General features: G+C 39.1%; 1 protein-coding gene across 1 annotated transcript; it reads right to left on the bottom strand.

Moving 5' to 3' along the window:
• Positions 1–3,093: 3,093 nt before the first annotated feature.
• Positions 3,094–17,766, bottom strand: vapal (VAMP (vesicle-associated membrane protein)-associated protein A, like). The gene is made up of 6 exons (XM_063462649.1): positions 17,566–17,766; positions 11,717–11,869; positions 9,819–9,922; positions 8,777–8,857; positions 4,887–5,066; positions 3,094–3,556 (listed from the first exon to the last, which is right to left on the bottom strand). The coding sequence occupies exons 1-6, from the start codon at positions 17,621–17,623 to the stop codon at positions 3,395–3,397; spliced, it is 738 nt and encodes a 245-aa protein (XP_063318719.1). The 5' UTR covers positions 17,624–17,766; the 3' UTR covers positions 3,094–3,394.
• Positions 17,767–19,254: the final 1,488 nt, after the last annotated feature.

Genomic DNA, 19,254 nt, shown 5'->3' on the forward strand with positions numbered 1-19,254 from the left:
CTCATCTCTTCAAGCTTTTTGAATTAAAGCTGAGAGTTTTCCCTTCAGTCACATCTTAATTGTTTGGTTTCCACTGTAGCTGTGTAAAGAAGAAAATCTACTGTATATAATCATTTCAGTAAAGTCAGGAATGGATTCTGAACCGATCCGTGAGATTACCAAAGACTCTCGCTGCGTCTAACACAAATAAGATGTTTGTGCAATCACAAAGGATCGACTGTGATGATGCATCACTGTGTAGTCAGCTGTGTTACCCGTCAACAATGTGGAGTTGTAACTGTGGTCTTCTAGCAAAGTCCTCTGTAATATAAGAAACAAAGGGATTAGTGTTTGTTGCTTCTTTCAGGTGGTTTTTGAACCCGAGGGTGGAATAAATTCTACATACCTTAATGGGATTAAGGTCCTCATGTGTGGCTCAGTATCAAAACCACTCCTCCAGTGGGATGTTTATTTCAGCCTTAATTAAGCTCATGGGGATTCAGTCATCATTATCATATGTTGTCATTTCGATCTCCCTCTGGGTCATGGACAAGGATTGGAGTTTCCCAGCATGCTTCTGTCAAATATAAGCTTGAGGTTTTGTGTGTCATCATTAATAGTGCATCGTTTTTCTCAGTGTTCCCAGACTAAAGAAGCTTTAACGGGCTCCAAGAAATGTCTCAATAACTGGATACATGTATGAGATTACAAAGGTTTGATACTCCTTCGTGTTCATTACTGCTCTTACAGCCAGATTTTGTATATTGTAGCTTACTGAACATTTAACAGGGAACATATTTTTGTTAATCCCTTTGTTACACTTTATGGTTCCCAGCAGGGCATTTAAAAAGCCCCAGTTTTATGGGTTTGCAAAGTGGATGTACGAGGGAGTCTTACATGGAAGTTGCCAAGGACAAACTGTCCACTGAGCAGCTTTAAAGGAGCAGATGGAGGCGAAATCTATCCTCAGACATATACATATATATGATCAGGTCTGTAACATTCTGCTGTAATTTATTCTCAGTACAAAGTTACTGTGAAGCAGCAGCATTTACTCACATTTGATAATGTCTTCGGTGGGCGCAATGAGTAAGGTGGAAAAACAAAGGATTTAACCCCCCCCCCCAAAAAAAAAATATGGGGAGGCAGGGGGAGAAAAAAAAATCCATTCAGGTGATGACAAAAACCTTTTGTCATCACCTGAATGGAATAGAATAGAAACTTATACACGCAATTCGAGTGATATTGCACCGTGACATATTACTTACATTAGCCACATCCTCCATCCGTGAGCCAAATATCGAGTGTTCCAGCATGTTCGTATTGTTATAGCAACAAATTAACTATGCTCAAACCTGACAGGACAAATCATAAATATGGTTGATTGTGCTGCTGATGGGAGAAGCTACCCACAGCTTAAAATAATTGGTGAGTACTACAGCCAATCATATAGCAGCAACTCATGGCATGGGTAAGAACACCTGCTGGACTTCAAACAGAGCACCAGATTGGAGAAGAAAGTTGATTTACAACTTTGAACATAGTCGCTGGGTTTTCCCACACAGCCATTTCTAGAGTTTACAGATAATGGCCTGAAAAGGCAAAAAACTTACAGTGAGCGGCAGTTCTCTGGGTAAAAATGGCTTGTTGGCATCAGAGGAGAATGACCAGAATTGCTTCAAGCTGATAATGAAGGCAACTGTAACCACAGTAACAATAACAACAGTGACCTGTGGGATGTGGTGGAACGAGATTCACGTCATGGATGTGCAGCTGACAAATGAGCAGCAACTATGCAATAACCATCATTCAATATGTCTGAGAATCTCTGAGAAATGATCCCAGCATCTTGTTGAATCTATACCATAAAGAATGAAGACAAAAACAGTACTAGCAACGTCTCACTCAAAGGGGCCACTCCATACTTCAAGCATACAATTATGCAACTTTCAGCTCGTCTCTTAACACTATAGTCACACAGCCAAAGTCTAACATGCAATTCTCCCACTCTCTAGTGCCAAACAGAGAAAGAGGGAGAGAGGAAAAAAAAAAGTGGTCTTTTACCAATGCTGCAGTGAATCACGTCACTTTGCGCTTTAACAGAATAATTGTAGGTTTCAACTTTGTGCAAAAAGAAAAAAATAAAATAATCAGCATCTTGTAAAGAACGCTTTCTCATTTTACCAATCAGGCTAAAAAAATAAAAATTTAGGAACAAGCTTACCACATATGTTTTTCCCCCCCTCATCTGGAATACTATAATGTACCAGAAATGCATAAAATTACCTTGGCGTAACCGGCTCGCAAACACTGAGTGACAGCGCCTAGTTTGTGGGAGCTCAAACCACAAGAAATGTACAACAATCCCTTCCTCGCTAACTAAAGTACAGTCCAAAACTTCCATCTTGATTCATCTGACCAATCTAGGTTACATCAAAATATATACATATATATCCACTGCAATACCTATGAAGCAGAGATATAAAGCAAATTTAGAAACGCGTGGTAATTCATATACTGTACTGCATTGTACAAACACAAAGTAAAACATCGGCAGCAACAATAAGCAGGAAAAGACAGCTATGAAAACCACATTTTTCATTTTTATTTTTCAATGTTGAATACCTTTGACAGGACTTTAAGAATGGAAACGTTATTTCAGTCAATAACTGCCTCAGAAGGATATACGATTTGTATAGTAGTAGTAGCAATAATAATAATAACAATAATTAATAATAATAATAATAATAAGTCTGTATTTGTATTGTGAGATCAAGACAAATGTACAAGAAGGAGGCACCTATATCCCCAGCTGGGCCTGAACATTCCAACACAAGTAGAAGAAATTACAAACCGAACAGATTTTACTTCAGAGGCAATCCAGCAACAGGTAGCAACGTCTTTATGATGGAAGTTCTTTCCTCCTTTGTTTAAAAGGATTTAAAACGACATTTACAAGACACCTAACATTCCATTCAATTCCTATTAAAAACAGAAGTGGGGGGGGGATATTATTCTTTTGAGTGCTTCTTGCCCATGGTTAACTCTAGGTGCATCTTCCATGTTGACTGATAGTATACAACTTTCATTGTCCCACCACATTGGATATCTGGATTATACAGGCAAAGAAAAAAAACAAAACAAAGAAGAAGGGGGGGGGGAGCAATCGCTTTTTGTCGCCTTTCCTCACTCAACTCTGTGCATACTAACTGTGTGAGATTGTAAAAAGGCGGCGCCTTCAAATGATACTGTACAGATGTGTTCACTGTAGGCCACACTACCAATGATATGGCAAAAGTCAACAGAAAGACTTCTCGGTTTTTCCAGGCCTTTTTCTTTTCTTTTTTTTTTTTTTCTTTTTTTTTTTAAATTCCAGAGCCGAGGCGTGGGATACGGCTGGCATGCTTCTCCCAGTCTACAAGATGAACTTCCCTATGAAAAATCCGATGAAGATGGCTGCTATGACAACGAGGAGGGATGGTAGGGAGGCGGCGCTGGCTTCCCGACCGAGCAGGCTGGTCGAGTTTGGTGTCATGTGGTCTGAGCGGGGCATCTTTCTCATTCTCAAACCTTCCTCCTGTGTAAAGAACAGAAAACAAATAAAGAAGAGGAGTGGATAAGGTAATAAGATTAGTAAAACACAAGCATGTTTACAGAAATTCTCAAACTTCGAGCCCAGATTTGCAGTTTTCTGTCCCAGTGACTACTGTACTTAAACTCATGGTTCACTCCCCATTGTTGAGAGACGGGCTACGAAATAAGCAACCACAATATTCCAACATAGCAGTCGAGTTGGAGGATTTCATAGTGATACTAAGGAAGGAACAATGCTGTACATGTAAACAGAGAGAAAAAAGGTTTCCAGCGTCCTGCTGGGCTGCTGTAACACCATCTCCAAGGTCAAAAAAGTTAAATTTGCAACTTGGATGCTCATGTTAAGCCTTTTAACATATGTACTCTAAGACACACTTTCCAAGGCCATTCCCCTCATCTCACACAGTGAGAGAGCAGATGCTGAAAATCTGTTCTTATTTCTTTGCAAAGCTCTCTGCAGAGCAGAGAGGTCACCAATGACAACTGAAACTGTCAGAAAACTGAGAAATTTCTCTTTACTTTGTCTTCTCCACAGTGAGGTCACAATGTGTAATTTTCCCACTTCTAAGTACAAGAGCATCAAACTAGATGGACATCCTGTCATACTCTGTAGAGATACCAACAAGTCATCCAATAGTTCAAATGAGTGTCCAATACCCTGACAATGTTCCCTCCCTTTTCCAGTTTGTCTCAGGAAATTCCTGTTGTGTCACTTATCTAGCTTACACCACAAACAGAGGAATAACATGCAAATCCATGCATTTTAATCTTTTATTTCAACTGATTTTTGCATATCATCTTGCATTCTTCAAACAGAAGAGGTGCGTTCATCCTGCTGTTTTCCAGCAGAGGGACGCGTCTTACCCTTGCTAATGCTGAGACTGACTGCTAGGCCTTCAGTGTAGCTGTCCCTTCTCACTGCCTGGTTGTTGTGAAGCGTGTATTAGAATAAAAATCTGCATTCATACAACTACACAAAATTCATGTTTCCACTCTGACTGCTCTAACAAACCTCTCTCATCCTCAGTTCAACGCTCTGGAAGAGCCAGAGGTGAGAAGTACCCAGCAAAACACACCCACACAACATGCTGTGTTGCATTCAAACATGTTGCTGTCACAAGCCTCTACAGAGTTTGAAACAAACACACTCAAAACCACCAGAGAGTAGTATGATGTTGGTGTGTACTCACAGGCTCGTACAATTATATTTGACTGTAAATCCCTGTTCACACTTTCAGTTTTATTCTGTGTGGAATGCATTAGCATTAAAAATCCAAGTGTTTGACTACAATTAGTTACCAGTCATATCCAACCTTTAATTGCCGGTTCTCCTCACTCAGCTTGTTCATCTCAGCTTGCAGTCTCTTGCACTTCTCCACCACTTTCTTCATCTCCGCGTCGTCCGCTCCGGCAGCGACAGGCACCGCGGCTGCCGACGACTCCACCTTCACAGAGTTCATCACGGGGGCGGCTCGGGTCGCCTCCACGTCATTCTGCCCAACAAAGAGAGGATGAGGTAAGGCCCAGTATGCCCTGGGCTAAGTATGGAGGTTAGCCTCTAGACGGAAGCATGAGCCAAAAGAAAGGCGGCCTTGTTCGAGGGCCCTGAGGCTCATGGTGCCAGATCAAAGAGACAAGCGAAAAGAAAAAAAAAAACAAAAACATGTCTTTCCAAAAGTCATGGTGGATGTGGCTTTGTGTAGTGGCACAGACAGCATGACAACATGAGGGGTGGAAAAAGAGTGCTGCGTAGTAGCAGATGAAAGTTGACAATCAGTACGAGGGCAGGATCTGGGTTTTTCCTGGCTCAAAAGCGGACCTTTAGGGAGTGACTACGCTCTTGAGGATGATTGGCCAGCACATAGTTAAGGCATTGAGTACTTAACAGAAGTTTATCCTGATCATTTTGGGCCATTTGTTAAACAAAAACATATTTCAAGCTTGAGTAAATAAAACTACATTAAAATTAAAATCACAGTCCTGGCTATCTTCCTGGAGGGTAACAAATAAAACCCTCTGGACATCATATCGCTCCCATAAGTCAGGCATTTATAACGAGGCCTACTAAGGCTCAGATAAGCTTTGGACTAAAACAAATACTGAACAAGCAATGAAAACAAGGATGACTGATCGTACACAAACTGAATTTATTTTTTTCAGTCTTAAAAATGACCTAATGTGAGCCTGCAGCTGAGGTTTAGAGGAATTACTTATATATGGGGACCACACACACACACACACACACACACACACAAAACCTAACTAACCTAGGTAATGCTGTTTAAAAAAAAAAAAAAGTCTGAACTACTCTTTAAATTATTAGGACATACAGTGGAGGCACTAAGCTACACTAACATCTTTTTCATTACAGCTTTCACTTTTTCTCACCTTAAAAAAAAAAAAAAAAAAAAAAATTAGAGCTGCTTTTGTTATTCACGCAGTGTTTCACATCAGCAGCAAAGACAAAGTTAGCTGTTGAAATGCAAAACGCACTGACGAGCCACGATTCTTGTGGGCCACAAGAATTTGATGCATGCTAAAAAATATGCATCTAGTAATTAAACATTTACATGCGACATTTCTCCTATGTCAGTATTGCTTACACATGTCCCTTTGGTCTTTATTTAAGTAGAGAGGTGTGACAGTAAAACACGTTGCTGTGTCTTTCACTTTGTGCGACCTGCTACACCCTGATACATGGTGCACACAACTGCTGTCACTGCCAACACCTGGAGCTACCAGATGGTCCATTTACATAACAGTCGGTGGTTTCACTGATCTGAGCAGATCTGGGCAACAAAATGAATTTTTCAAAGTTTGGAAAACTGGCAATAGAGCACAACACAATTAATGTATTAATTAATGTATTTTAGGAGAGACTTCAGGTTATGATTACTTTTATGTGGAGGTAAGCAGCACAGATTTCCCAAGTTTTCAATAAATAGTTTAGGGATATTTTCATTGACTCAAGGCTGGCATGACCCACGCTAACATGTTCCTGTAAGCAGAAGATGACCTTCAGTACTCTGTGAATAGGTTCCATATTTTAAACACTCACACAGTACAATCCAGGAGGCACGTGGCCTGATCAGTCCTCAATTCATTCATAAAGAACTTGTGGAACAGAGAGTATAAGTCCTACAGATGCCAGATGCTTGTTCAGTATCATGTAGTAGTGCCTGAGAGTACACGACGAGAGAAAAATAAGAGACATTCAGGGCATTTAAAACTGCGAATATCATCCGAGTAAATATCACAATATAAAGATAACCGCGTGCACAGAGATTTCAGCTATGGCTACTTTTACAAATAACTTCTCAGAGACAAAAAGTTAAAAGCTTTTTTTTTTGCTGAATAGTACAGGGAGAGGGAAAGATCTCACTTTTGAGCAGGGGTCTTGTAACAGGTATCCCATCATGAAGCAGTACTGTCTGTGCTTTTTTCACTAGGTGCTTTTAAAAAAAAAAAAAAAAAAAAAAAAAAACACAACACCACCACACCAGATACCCACACAGAACAAATATATGAAAATTTCATCTCCATCCAGACAACAATGAGACCAAATCTAAGTTTAAAGCGTAACATTTACACTTATCAAACCTGAATTTGATTAAAACAAGTGGATTAAACTGATTATTTAAGCACAATTTAGGATTTATAGTCTTTGTTCCATTTGTGAAAACAAGGGGTGGAAAAAAAAAAAAAAAAAAAAAAAAAAAAAAAAGGTAATTTCACCGCCTCTGTCCTTCTTCCTCGATCCAAACCACATCAGACCAGGTCTAGATAAAAACAACCGCTGCAGTACATGAGACTGATCAAATTAAGGTTTTAAAAAACGTTATGATTCAAAGTGACACATACTGATGTCCTGACATAAATAAGAGGAAAATATTATCTAGTTTCTACTTCAGTGGTCCCCATAATAAGAGTCAATCCTACTCAGATTCGCATATTTTGTATTAGGTACTTAACCCTGATCAAGTATATCGCGGAGTATATCCTATTAAGATGAGGGAAATGTGCTCCTACTTACACACAGTTCACAGTCAGCTGCTGGAAACAGAAAAATTATCCTAAGCAACACTGTTGCTAAAAAAAAATATAACTTATTTAATCAGTCAACACTGATTAGCTGTGAAAAAGTAAAACCTATCAGTCAGATAATCAGAATCCGTTCACTCAGTTTTTTGGTTTTCTGGCTACGTTGCAGTATTGATCTGACCTAGGACTGTTCGATATAACGATATATATCGGATGACGATATAAAAACGTCTATCGTTTCATTTTACGCTATCGTTTGTTTCGTGGTGTCGCAAAATAAACTGTTTACGGCAATATTTTTTCATCGTTTTGATGGTCACTGTAGTGGCTATATTAATTTCTTAAAGTTCTCTCTTTCTCTTATATTTAATATAACCACACTACGGACGGACAAGTGCCTGTTTTTATGCGTTGTCGTTAGCAACAACGACAGTAAAATCATCGCGTGTCCGCTTGTTTATTTTCCACATAAACCTTTCACAATAAAGCTCAAGATCCTGTTGAGACTTTTCAAAATAAACTGAACCACGTGAAAGAGTATGCCGAGTATTTACGGATGAGAAGCAAAAAAGAGCCGTCAGGTGCTAAAAAATAAACCTTAGACTCAAACGTTAGAACAGACTTTTCCCCGCAGCACGCCGTGTAATAAATACTCAAAGAAAACGGCGGTCGTTACAACTTATGTCTAAAAATGTCTCATTTCATGCATCGGTTAAAACACTCGACTCCAGGTACACAACGCCCAGCTGGAAACACTTTTCACAGAATTTACAGAAAATGTTAAATTTTTGTGATTTATATCGTTATCGAGACGATAGATGTCTTATATCGGGATATGAGATTTTGGTCATATCGCAGCCCTAATCTGACCCATTTAAGCTTCATCCTCTTTACCAACCTGACATAGTTTCAGATGTATATAGAACCACTGCTCCATAGGCAGTGTCTCAGCCTGTAAATCATCACACTGCTATTCTAACTGCACCTAGTTGCTGAACATTGTTTCAGCTGCAAGATGCTGCAGAGATTTTACACTCTGCTCTCGACACAGGAATGTCATGCTAACACTATGCCAGACAACAATTCTTTCAATTTTTACTTTTCTAGAGTTTTCAGTAGCACATATCCAGTTCAAGGAGGGACTCTGCTCATTGCACCTTACCACTTTATCATTTTCAGATGGCAGCTCAAAGACGCATCTCAGCTTGGAGTCCATGAGATCATCTGGCTTTGCATCTTTCCACTAGTGAGGATTTAAAAGCAAATGAAAGCATGTTATTCATCAACTTAAACTTCTAGCAGATAGATTCTGTTCACACATGCACACATTAAAACTGTGCCAACTACTTCACATTGTATGTACAAGCAATTTAGCCTTAAATCTATATAAAACAGGCGCAGCTTCATTTCCTTTTATTTCTGTTTATTTGAACTATTTTCAACATATTTCACAATGGCACCACCCAGACTCTGAATTTATAAAGAAATAAAGTAGAAAAGTATAGTACAGACGATAAAATAGAAAAGTAACAAAAGATTAATTCACAACACGAGACTCCATTTTATACATCAGCACCAGTCAGACCTCGGTTTGTCTATACTTCCTGAATTTTAAACCTCATTCAAAACAAGTCCGTTCATGAATACAATGACAAGGTATGTACAGGTTTTACTGGCTGACCGAGTCTCTGCTGTCCCCTGGTGGATAACTGGAAAATGCTTCAGAGTAAGGAAATTAACTCGGCAGATGACGATAACCCTTCAACTTAAAGTTTAATGAACTTTCTACTATCAAATATCATACATGAAATGTTTTCATTGAGTCAATCAAGTTAATATTTTAAAGCACAAGTCATGTGCATGTGATACTGGAATGCATAGGGCTCCTTTTACCAATAAAGACCATACAGTAATGTTTGTTTTTACATATAAAAGGAAATGTGGAAGGAAGGCAAAACATTTAAATGAGGATTTTTTTAAGCTGATCAACTGTTTTATGTGAAAGAATTCAGTAAGTATTAAAAACTATTCAGTTCAACAGATTTTAACTAGTAAGGTTTACTGTTTTAGTTTGTGCAAATACTACAGTCATGCTTCCACTTTGACACATTTAAATGACTTCGGAGCTACGTAACCAAAGGTACACCTCTGTGTTATTAGCTGCAACATTTATTTTGCTTATAAAGTAAATCCCAGTGACTTACCAATGATTCCATGTCGGTGACGTTTGGCGGGGCGAAAATCGTCTGCACCATGAATTTGTGTTTACTTTTCTCATTGGGGTCATAGTCAAAGGGCTGTAGCATGACTGTAAAACAGAAATGAGCAATGAGAACTGTTTGAATAAAAGCACGTCTATACACAGAAAACAGATCGCATAAACAGTCAGCATACTAAACGCCAGAAATGACCTGTGAAAACATCCGAGGCATTGTTTTTACAGCATGTTTTTTTTAAATGTATCAGTGATTTTTTTCCTCTTTACTCAACTTTTATTAAAAAGGATTCTTTTTTTTTTTTTTGTTTGTTTTTTTTAAAAACCAAAGGTAAATTTACAGTTTTTCAAGGTACTTTGGAGGATGATTGTTCCAAAGCATCTTTAGACCTTCTCAGTGTTCCTTTATACTTCATGCCGTTAAGACCACGGGGGCACACCATCTTCTGAAGGAGTCCTTATTGTACTTTAATGTGGTTGTGTGAGACCAATCGGGTACCTCCCCAATGACACTGAAGGACCAATAAGAATCTAACTTTCGTAGCTCCTAAAAACCTCTGACAATATTCTCACGAATGATACAACCAATGTTGAAACTCAAGTTCTTGATTGCCTGAATTAAATTAATACACACTTCAGCGAGTCAGACATTCACAAGAGATCCATTTTGGGATCCTCCCTCCCTTCTTAAATAGGTTCATTAAAGGATTTATTGAGTTTCAAGAGGATGTCATTCATTTTCCAATTTAATTCAATACAAGCTCGCAATGTCATTGTTCACTTAAAGCATCAAAGAAATAAAGCCCTCTGAAACTTTAATGTGTGGATATTTCTGCACACAAACATTGAAATAATGCCATTTGTTATACACTAAACTGGCAATGTTTGCAAAGAACAAACAGAAGCAGTGCATTTAACCATTATGGAATTTAAAAGCACAATAAACATTACCAGGACTATGGTGCAAAAGTGAGACGTTTCTACAGACATTCACATGTAGTAATGCTGAGCACGCTGGAGCTCAAATAACTTTAAGTTGCTAAACCTGCTGGAGGAAAACGGTCACCGTTTTAAAAACAAGCAACCCATTTTCCCCTTTCACTGCAGTGAGTTGAAACAGTGCTGCAGACAATGCAGGCAACTGTCTTTAAAATGACTAATGAATCTTAATAACCAGACAAACTGAAACTAATCTGGCGCAATAAAACTGAAACCCCATTTTGCCTGCAGCCACATTTACATACCAAAAAAGATGAAATTATAACCACTAATCAGAGTAATGTATTACTTCAATTAAGATGCTAATATGGGTTGCTTTCAGAGGCATTCTGTTAATATTCCTCATTATAAGCAGTTTTGTTTTATCTCAACTCCAATATTTCTGTTAGGCCCCAGTGGCCACCCTGGATGGACAATTCTGGAGCCTAAACACAACAAACTGATGGTACTCAAGCTACCTTAATGTCATCAGCAAACATAAGACAAACCAGCATTCAAAAGATATGGTAATGTATAGTATCTTAGATATGTCGACTTGCTTAAAGGAAAACTGCTGAGATAAGGTCTCTGGCACAACTTGATCTACTCCAAAAGGTAGACGGAGAAGACAATAAAGCCTGAAGAAATTAAAACTCTAGGAACTCTTGTTGTACACAGAACAACTTTATTGCTTGTGGCCTTGAGGGTCATAAGAAAAACATCATACAGAAATCATTGTAAAAACAGCATAGGTCACTTGGACTTTTTTTTCCCCCCTAACTGAAATCTCCAATTGACCATGTGGGCTTGTTGACCTATGACTGAACATTTCCTTTATTCGCTCACACTCAGTCCGAAACTACATGTTCAAATGGGTGGAAAAAAGAGAGTTAACAAATAAAAACTTACCAGAGATGGTGACACTTGATCCAGGATCGATGACGCCGCTGTTTGGCCGTACGCAGTACCTACGTGGCGCTGTCGTTTTCACTTTGAAACACACTCTTCTGTCAGAAGGGTTCCTCAGTTTGAGGTTGGTGGTGACTACATCTGTAAAAGGGCCTGGAAAACAACACAACAACAACAACAACAACAAAAAGAGCAGCATTAGCTTTGTATTTCAGAGCACAGTCTCCAACACTGGTGTATGGTTTAAATCCAAAATTCTGAAAACTTCACTGATGACTGAAACTCCAAAAATTAAGCTTTTATTCTCCCCAGTAAGTCAGCTAGATTAAAGAAAAGTCACAATACTGAAGAAGATGGCTACATGTTTACACAGTAGTTCAGAAATTCAATATTTCAGGTTACACCTCCTCCCTGGAAGACAGAGAGGCATGCTGTGTTTTGGTGCCAAGCTTCAAAAAGAAATTTAAAAAGATTAGCTGAAAAATACTGACATGTAACTCAATTACAACAACATGATTAAGAAGCCTTATTGAATAGCAAGTTTCTTGGCTTGAGGCTACACTGTAGGGTAGTGTTGCCACAAGTACAACAACTAGAAATCCATCAGCTGTGAAATTCTGGACAGATTTTGACGCAAGTTTTGTTTTTTTAAATCCCTCTTTTTGCTAGAGAATTATTATTATTTGAATAAACAGTTTTTTAGGCTTCCTACTCCTTTTCACACCTAATCGATAAACTGATGGCAGTCAACAAGGACGAGTCATCTGTACATCCCTCCTTATAACATAGGCTTTATGAAGACATGAGCTTAATTTAGACTTCTGCAAGAAATCTATGTCCTAACTTATGACATAACCAGAAACCCCATCTTAACCCTACGCTATCCAGTCGTTGTGGGCTGTGTCGACCCAACATGCAGTTACATTTCTCAGGAGGTGCACATCAGGTTACATACAAGGTTACGGCAAAGAAACCTTGAGAGAAAGACACCAATTTTCACTCTTTGGGGATGTTAAAATAAGAATCTTTACTTATTTTTTTATTTCTTTTCAATAACCGAATAGCCTATCCAACACCGATGGTGGGGTGGAATGACCTATGAAAGCACAACTTCGCTTGGGATATCAAAGATTACCTCTACTTCCTGTATGTCACTCAAGTGATCGCCTGAATCAATTCCCCTTCATGTCTCCAAAACAGCTAATTTCATATAGACATCCCATGATGATGCTGACTGGTCACGTATCAGGAGATCAAAAGTTGCACAACAGCTCACCATCTTGTGACAGCACTGGCTTTAAATTAGGTCCTTAACCACGGTCAGCACTATCGAGCACTGATTGAACATATCATGTTGGAAAAAAAAAAAAACAACTTCTTGCCAAGTCAGAGGTACCCCAAACTCGATCAGCGCAATTAGGCTGGGAGCTTGGACAATGTCTCATGATGTTTGGTTAGCTGGGAGCACAGCATGGATGTTATGAATCATGTTTATAGAGTTTACCTGCCAGACAATTTGCAAGCTGTCCATCATATGATTATTCTGATGTCACAAGTGTCAAAATATCCAAATTTGTGAATTTAGACACAGCTACAACTTAATATTTGTTTATGGGCTCTGTTAACAGCTAACAGGTGTACATCTTCATGCATGCAAAAAGTATAAAAGATGGGCTTTACTACAGTGATGTCACCCACTGTTTATGGAGCTTCAAGTTCAGGATTTTCAGCAGATGACATTTTGACGTTTTGAGCCTGGTCGTAATGATGGAGGGTGAATATAATGCCGCACGGTCATTGGCTAACAACTTATGCTTAACAAGTCGCAAACTTGCATCCAGACAAGGACCAAACTGCTTGTTGTGTATCACTTTGAAGCTGACGGTGGTCTCGGGTCCAGGTTACGGTTTCCTAGGCAACAACCTAACCTAACATATTAAATGAGTCATATATTACCAATAAATAAAACCTGTTGCCCAATAGCTGCCAGGCTTCAAAATTTAAAATACACCTTTTTCCTCATTTAAATTACTAGTACAAAAATTTTCACATAGGTATCCAAACTAGTCCCCCCCCCCCCAATCTTTGGGATTTAACTTTTCCCAAAGTTTTGACATATCTGCATTATTTTTTTACACTTCTAAAAATATCAGAACAAACCAAGAAACAGAAATATTCTTTCTACTTCCACAAGTTCTAAAGCTTGGCTTTATTTCTGGAGTTCAAAGTCAGCATTTAGCCTTCATTCATGCCCTGAAAGATAAGAAGCAATGCGTGACCAGAACAGAATGGCTCCACCCAGCTAATACCAGAAAGTACACTTGTGTGCCTACTGGGGCTTTTTTTTTTTTTTTGCTTTTTAAAAATCACAGGTGAGTCACAAAATGCCTTCATACAAACTTGAAAAACCTCATTGTTAATGGCGTGTACTTCGAGGATCTTTGTTCTTGCTACATAGATGAGTTATAAAGAATGACTTGCTTCCTGACAGAACAATACCAGGTTGTTCAAAACAGAGCCTACCTGTAGTAGTATGAGAACCAGAAACAATGTCTATTATAGCTTCAGCACTATGCTATACTAGCTTTTGCACTATGATGCTGGAAAGACGAGGTAAAAAACCATGACCTTTTTTTTTTTAATTTTATAGACCTAAACAGAAAACTAGCACAGATGAGTAACTGCTTCTATAAGCTGGAAATTAACCGAGCCCAAAATATTTCTACCTTCCGTGCGTTTTGCACAATGATCACTACTACACCAAAGCCTAAAACTGGAAAACAGTTGTGTGCATCAGATATCCCACCCACATACTGTAGCTTGCATCCACTGCCCAACACTGAGATGCCACCTTTGCTCAAGCAGCATTAGCAGCACCTCTCTCATCTTGTTGCATGTATGCTGAGTTAGGGTCCCCCAGGCCAGTCCTGCTCTAAAAATACCAACCAAGGAAAGGAGGGCTGCCCCCTCTAGCTTGCTGGAGGAGTCCCAGCAGAGGCTCTAAAACAGTCCAGCTCTCCGATACATGCAGACCGATTTAGCTCTGTCTCTGTGACAGTAAAGAAGTTGTGGTCATCTTCCTTCTCCTCAGATTGCTTCTTGACAAGAAAAACCGAAGCCACTTAAATGTGGGCCATACAAAAATGTAAAAAAAAAAACAAAAAAAAAAACAAAACACAAAAACAAAGGGGGGCACACAGCTCCCAAATTTAAGTGATGCATTCTTTGGGGATTTAGTACTTGGAATTAGATGGTTTTTTTTCCCCCCAATGTAAGATTTAATATGATGCTAGTTCAATAACAGGTTAAGTGGCCAAGGAGCTTAACACGTATTCAGACCTGAGTCTCTAAACACGACCGGTTAAAAATATGACAAAACTCTGGTTTGTATAAAAGCAAATGGCCCACTATACTGGAATTCTCATGCATGTTCTAAACTAGGGTTTAATTTACCACTGCATAAAATACACTTTTGTTTATTAGATAGCCATAAATCACAGGAAGGTTCACAGACTTTTGTTAAGTAATACAGAGTCATAAACATATGTAGTCCCTACAAAAGGACTATTTTGATACAACCAAAACCCTGATATACAACATACAATATGCTTCCAGGTTCTACTGCAAGGACACAAACATATTTTCATTATAATTTACATTTTATATCAAATTGTTAGAATGGGGTTTATGACCCAGGAATTGGGATTTTCTTACATGTGCAGTGGATTAGACATTTTAGCCTCAGTGCTAAAGAATAAAACGAATCAATGATGATCAGTAAACAATGATCAGTATGAACAGCATGATACCAATGCAATTTAGCTTTGCATCCAATCCAGAATATAAAAGGCCAAAAGTTTAATCTGATGAGGCAAAATGTAAACCGTGTGACTGATCAGTAACAGGAATAACTCAAATTAGAGTAGAATTTCTTAATCAGGTAAAAAGTAGAGGTCCATGATCAGATTATGATGAACCATGTGTCTACCATCAGGCTAAATACCCATGAAATTTTAACGTTCAGCTGGAGAAAATTTCATTTATGTATTCTGGTTTACCTCGTTGCTCCCAAAAAACAACCTGTCCGAGACAAATAAGACTATTGGTGGCTTTCCAACAATATGATTGAAGAATTTTATCATAATAGCACCATTAACCTGTTGATTGATGCTGTTATTATGACATAACAAATGTGAGTTTAATCAAATGGTTACTACCCTTTTCCAGATGTCTTTAAACTTAAGCCAGAACAAGTTTTTACTGATTTACATCCTTATCCCTGTCCAATTACAATGTCAGCCTGCTGGAAAAGGCTCCATTCACCATCGCACTTTCTGTTGCACCTTGCATGATAAAAACATTCCCGGATTTTAATCAATGTACATAAATTTTATGAGTTTCAGAGTTTTAACATGAGGGGTTTTTTGCCTTTATTCCACCTGTGTCATCGTCAAATACAGGCAAAAAAATAATTTTTAGTTTCACCCTGGACACCTCATCACCAAAACATTCTAATTATTACACCCCACCCAAAGACACAGTGGGTCTGGAATGTGAGCTTGTGTCCTTCCTAACGATCCTGTCAGGCTACAACCAGTATCAATTCACACCTTGTCCAAACACCAGTGTCCTCTTATAACCTCGTCCAGGACAGTGGTACATTCAACAGAAAGAGAAATAACTGTCTAGTTCGCAAAAAATGCCTCCAGCAGACACAGAGCTTGGTAACTGGGACAAATACAAGAAGTGCTGTGCGGAATTCTGGGTCAAAATGAATAATGATGAGGATAAATAGTCCAACTGTAGAGATTGTTGTGTCACTCATGGCCTGGGAGGGCTAGCTTCATTGAAATCAGCGCCGTTTACTGCCACTTCATTCACTTGACCACAAGAGCAACAGTTGGACTCACAAATGACCAAAAGTTATGTTCTATCTAGGACTTTTAAAAAATGTGATATGGGTCTCTTCAGGTCTGTCAGACGCAAAACAACACGGTTATACAACTACACAGCTACACATCAACTTTGGCATTAGCAGGCTAGCCAAGCTATCATTAGCCAACGGTTAACTGACACATCACTGGACGTTATCACTACCAGGAAAAGCAATCAGTGCTGAATGCGCGAAGCACCCTGCTTTCCCATGAATGTGCCGTCCTGTTTTGTCCAGGATGCGAACACACGCTTAAAATTAGCCAATATCTAGCTAATAGGGTTTAGGTCAACTGAACTAACGTTAGCCCGGTGTTGCTATTAAAATAAATAAACTATCCATGTTGTTACAGTTCACGTTAGCTAACCAAGTTTGTCATTCCAACTGTCAGTCACTTTAACTGGCTTCACAAGTTCCTGCCACAGGTGCATCAAGATGAACGCCGGATTTTTCATTCTGAAATTAATTTCTTTCCAGGGAATAGCCTAAGCCACAAGAAACAACAGTTTACTCCTGCTAACACAACTAGCAACAGCATAGTAGCTGATATTAAAAGTGAAGACATACACAAACATGCTTCTTAACGTGTAGACTTTAACTCTCCTTTTTTAAGCAGTCACTGACAGCCACATCCTTCCAGCTCTTTGCCTGGTACTGTCAGTAAGCTGGTACTGAATAGCAGGCCACCTGGGCGCACGCCTGCCCGGCTATCCACGTCACTATAGCGCCAGGCTGCAGCGGCCCGTCCGGCTCCCTGGCTAACTTAAAATGGCGGTGAATGCTAGCTAGCTTGCTAGCAACGAAATTCGCTTGAGGGAGTGTGAAATCATTGCTTCACCACCACCACTACCACTACTACTACTCGCTGGACATTTGACACGACAACAAGTAAATAAATAATATTTCATTCACATACCTTTAAATCTGAGGTCAGACGGAGGGTCGAGGATAAGGATCTGATCCAACTTTGACATGTTGGCTGAAGGGATGCACTTGATTTCGGTATCGTGGAGTTTACTAACAAGTGGAAATCCAGGATCCCTTCTGCCACTACTGAGTCAAACGCTGACTGAGCTCAGCGAGCATGTGGGTACAAATACTTGAACGCGCGAGTGCACAGCCCTCTGTTGCGCGCACTCGTGGTCTGGCAACTGATGCGATTATGGTACAGTAAACGAGTTATAATGTGTGGACACTGAAATAGACGTACAGGGAAGGAAAAACATGTCATAAAATAATCTTATAAAATCGAGAATTTTAATCAGGGAAGTCTGATAATCGCATGTCTGCAATGTATGCATGCACATTAACGCAGTAAATTCACTCTGCAGTAGTCTAGTTAAACCTGTTAGAAGTATTAGTGAACGTACATGTAACGTAAATGTAAGTGTTGTTTGTGGTTTAAAGGGCATGTTGAGGTTGCTGTGTAGCACGGGTCACATGTTGCCCTGGTAACAGTACCGGAGTGATCAGCCTTTAAAGATGTTTGTTTACGACGTAAACAATGTGAACAATCAAACTAAACCACCGATTACTTAATCAGTATTCCCTTAGTAGTATCTTATTTTCACAGAAGTGATTTTTTCCATCAATGCAAAATTTCATGATTCGGAATATCAGTCAATCCATGTACAACCCCAGTTCCTTAAACATTAGACTATTTTAGATTTGGAGATCTTATAAACCCATGATTTTAACCACTACTTTTAACAACAGTTGTATCCCTCTGGGAAAAATTTGGAGACCAGTTGTAGGACTTTTGGGAGAGGAATGTCGTCTGGTTCTTGTCTGATACGACTCTAGCTGCTCAAAAATTCCAGGTCTTCTTCTTTGTTTTTACTTTTCATTTCATCATACTTATAATGCTTTCCATTGGTGAAAAGTCTGATATACAGGCAGGCCAGGTCAGCACCTGGACTCTTCTCCTACTAAGGCAGTAATCAGATTAGCATAGTCTGAAATATGCAAAGCTTTCCCTGAAAGAGGACGTCATCTGGATGGGAGCTTTATGTTGCTCTAAAAAGTGTATATACCTTTCAGCAGTGATGATTGCTTTTCCACCTGGAAAAAGGTGTGCGAGCTCCCAGTTACACAAGCATTAATTCCCAGACACAGACAGTGATTTCTGGAAGTGTTCCTGAGCCCCCGTAGTGATTTCCATGACAGAATCATGACTGTTTTTTATGCAGTGCTGCTTGAACGCAGACTGGTGACCTTCTACCCATCTTTACTTCTCAGAACTTTGCTGCTCTAAGATGCTTTTTTATATCTTGTCATGTCACTGACCTGCTGCCAACTAACCTAACTAGTTCACAAATCTTCCTTCAGCTGTTTCTTTTTTAATTAATACTGAAGTCAGTGCAGAAAAACACCAACTGGACGAGGAGAACTCTTTCTAAAAAAGAAAAAAAAACCTTTTTATTCGAGAGACAAAACTTAACACATTATGGGCCATCATGTGAGCGTAGATGAAAAGGGGAATGCTAAAAAGGGGAATTGAAGATGCTATTTGCGAGGAATCCAGGGATTTTGTGCAGTGTGTGTAGTCATTGTGAACTATTAATATCTGAGGCTTGCTATCTTAGGGACCATTGACAGCTGCGAT

The sequence above is a fragment of the Pelmatolapia mariae genome, linkage group LG18 (assembly GCF_036321145.2).
Source record: "Pelmatolapia mariae isolate MD_Pm_ZW linkage group LG18, Pm_UMD_F_2, whole genome shotgun sequence".
Lineage (NCBI taxonomy): Eukaryota > Metazoa > Chordata > Actinopteri > Cichliformes > Cichlidae > Pelmatolapia > Pelmatolapia mariae.

Excerpts from the sequence above, each read along its gene's own strand:
- vapal (XM_063462649.1), bottom strand. The coding sequence starts at position 17,623 with ATGTCAAAGTTGGATCAGATCCTTATCCTCGACCCTCCGTCTGACCTC. Across the intron at positions 8,858-9,818 it reads TCACCGACATGGAATCATTG|TGGAAAGATGCAAAGCCAGA; the intron begins GTAAGTCACTGG and ends AATCCTCACTAG. Across the intron at positions 5,067-8,776 it reads CATCTGAAAATGATAAAGTG|AATGACGTGGAGGCGACCCG; the intron begins GTAAGGTGCAAT and ends TTTGTTGGGCAG.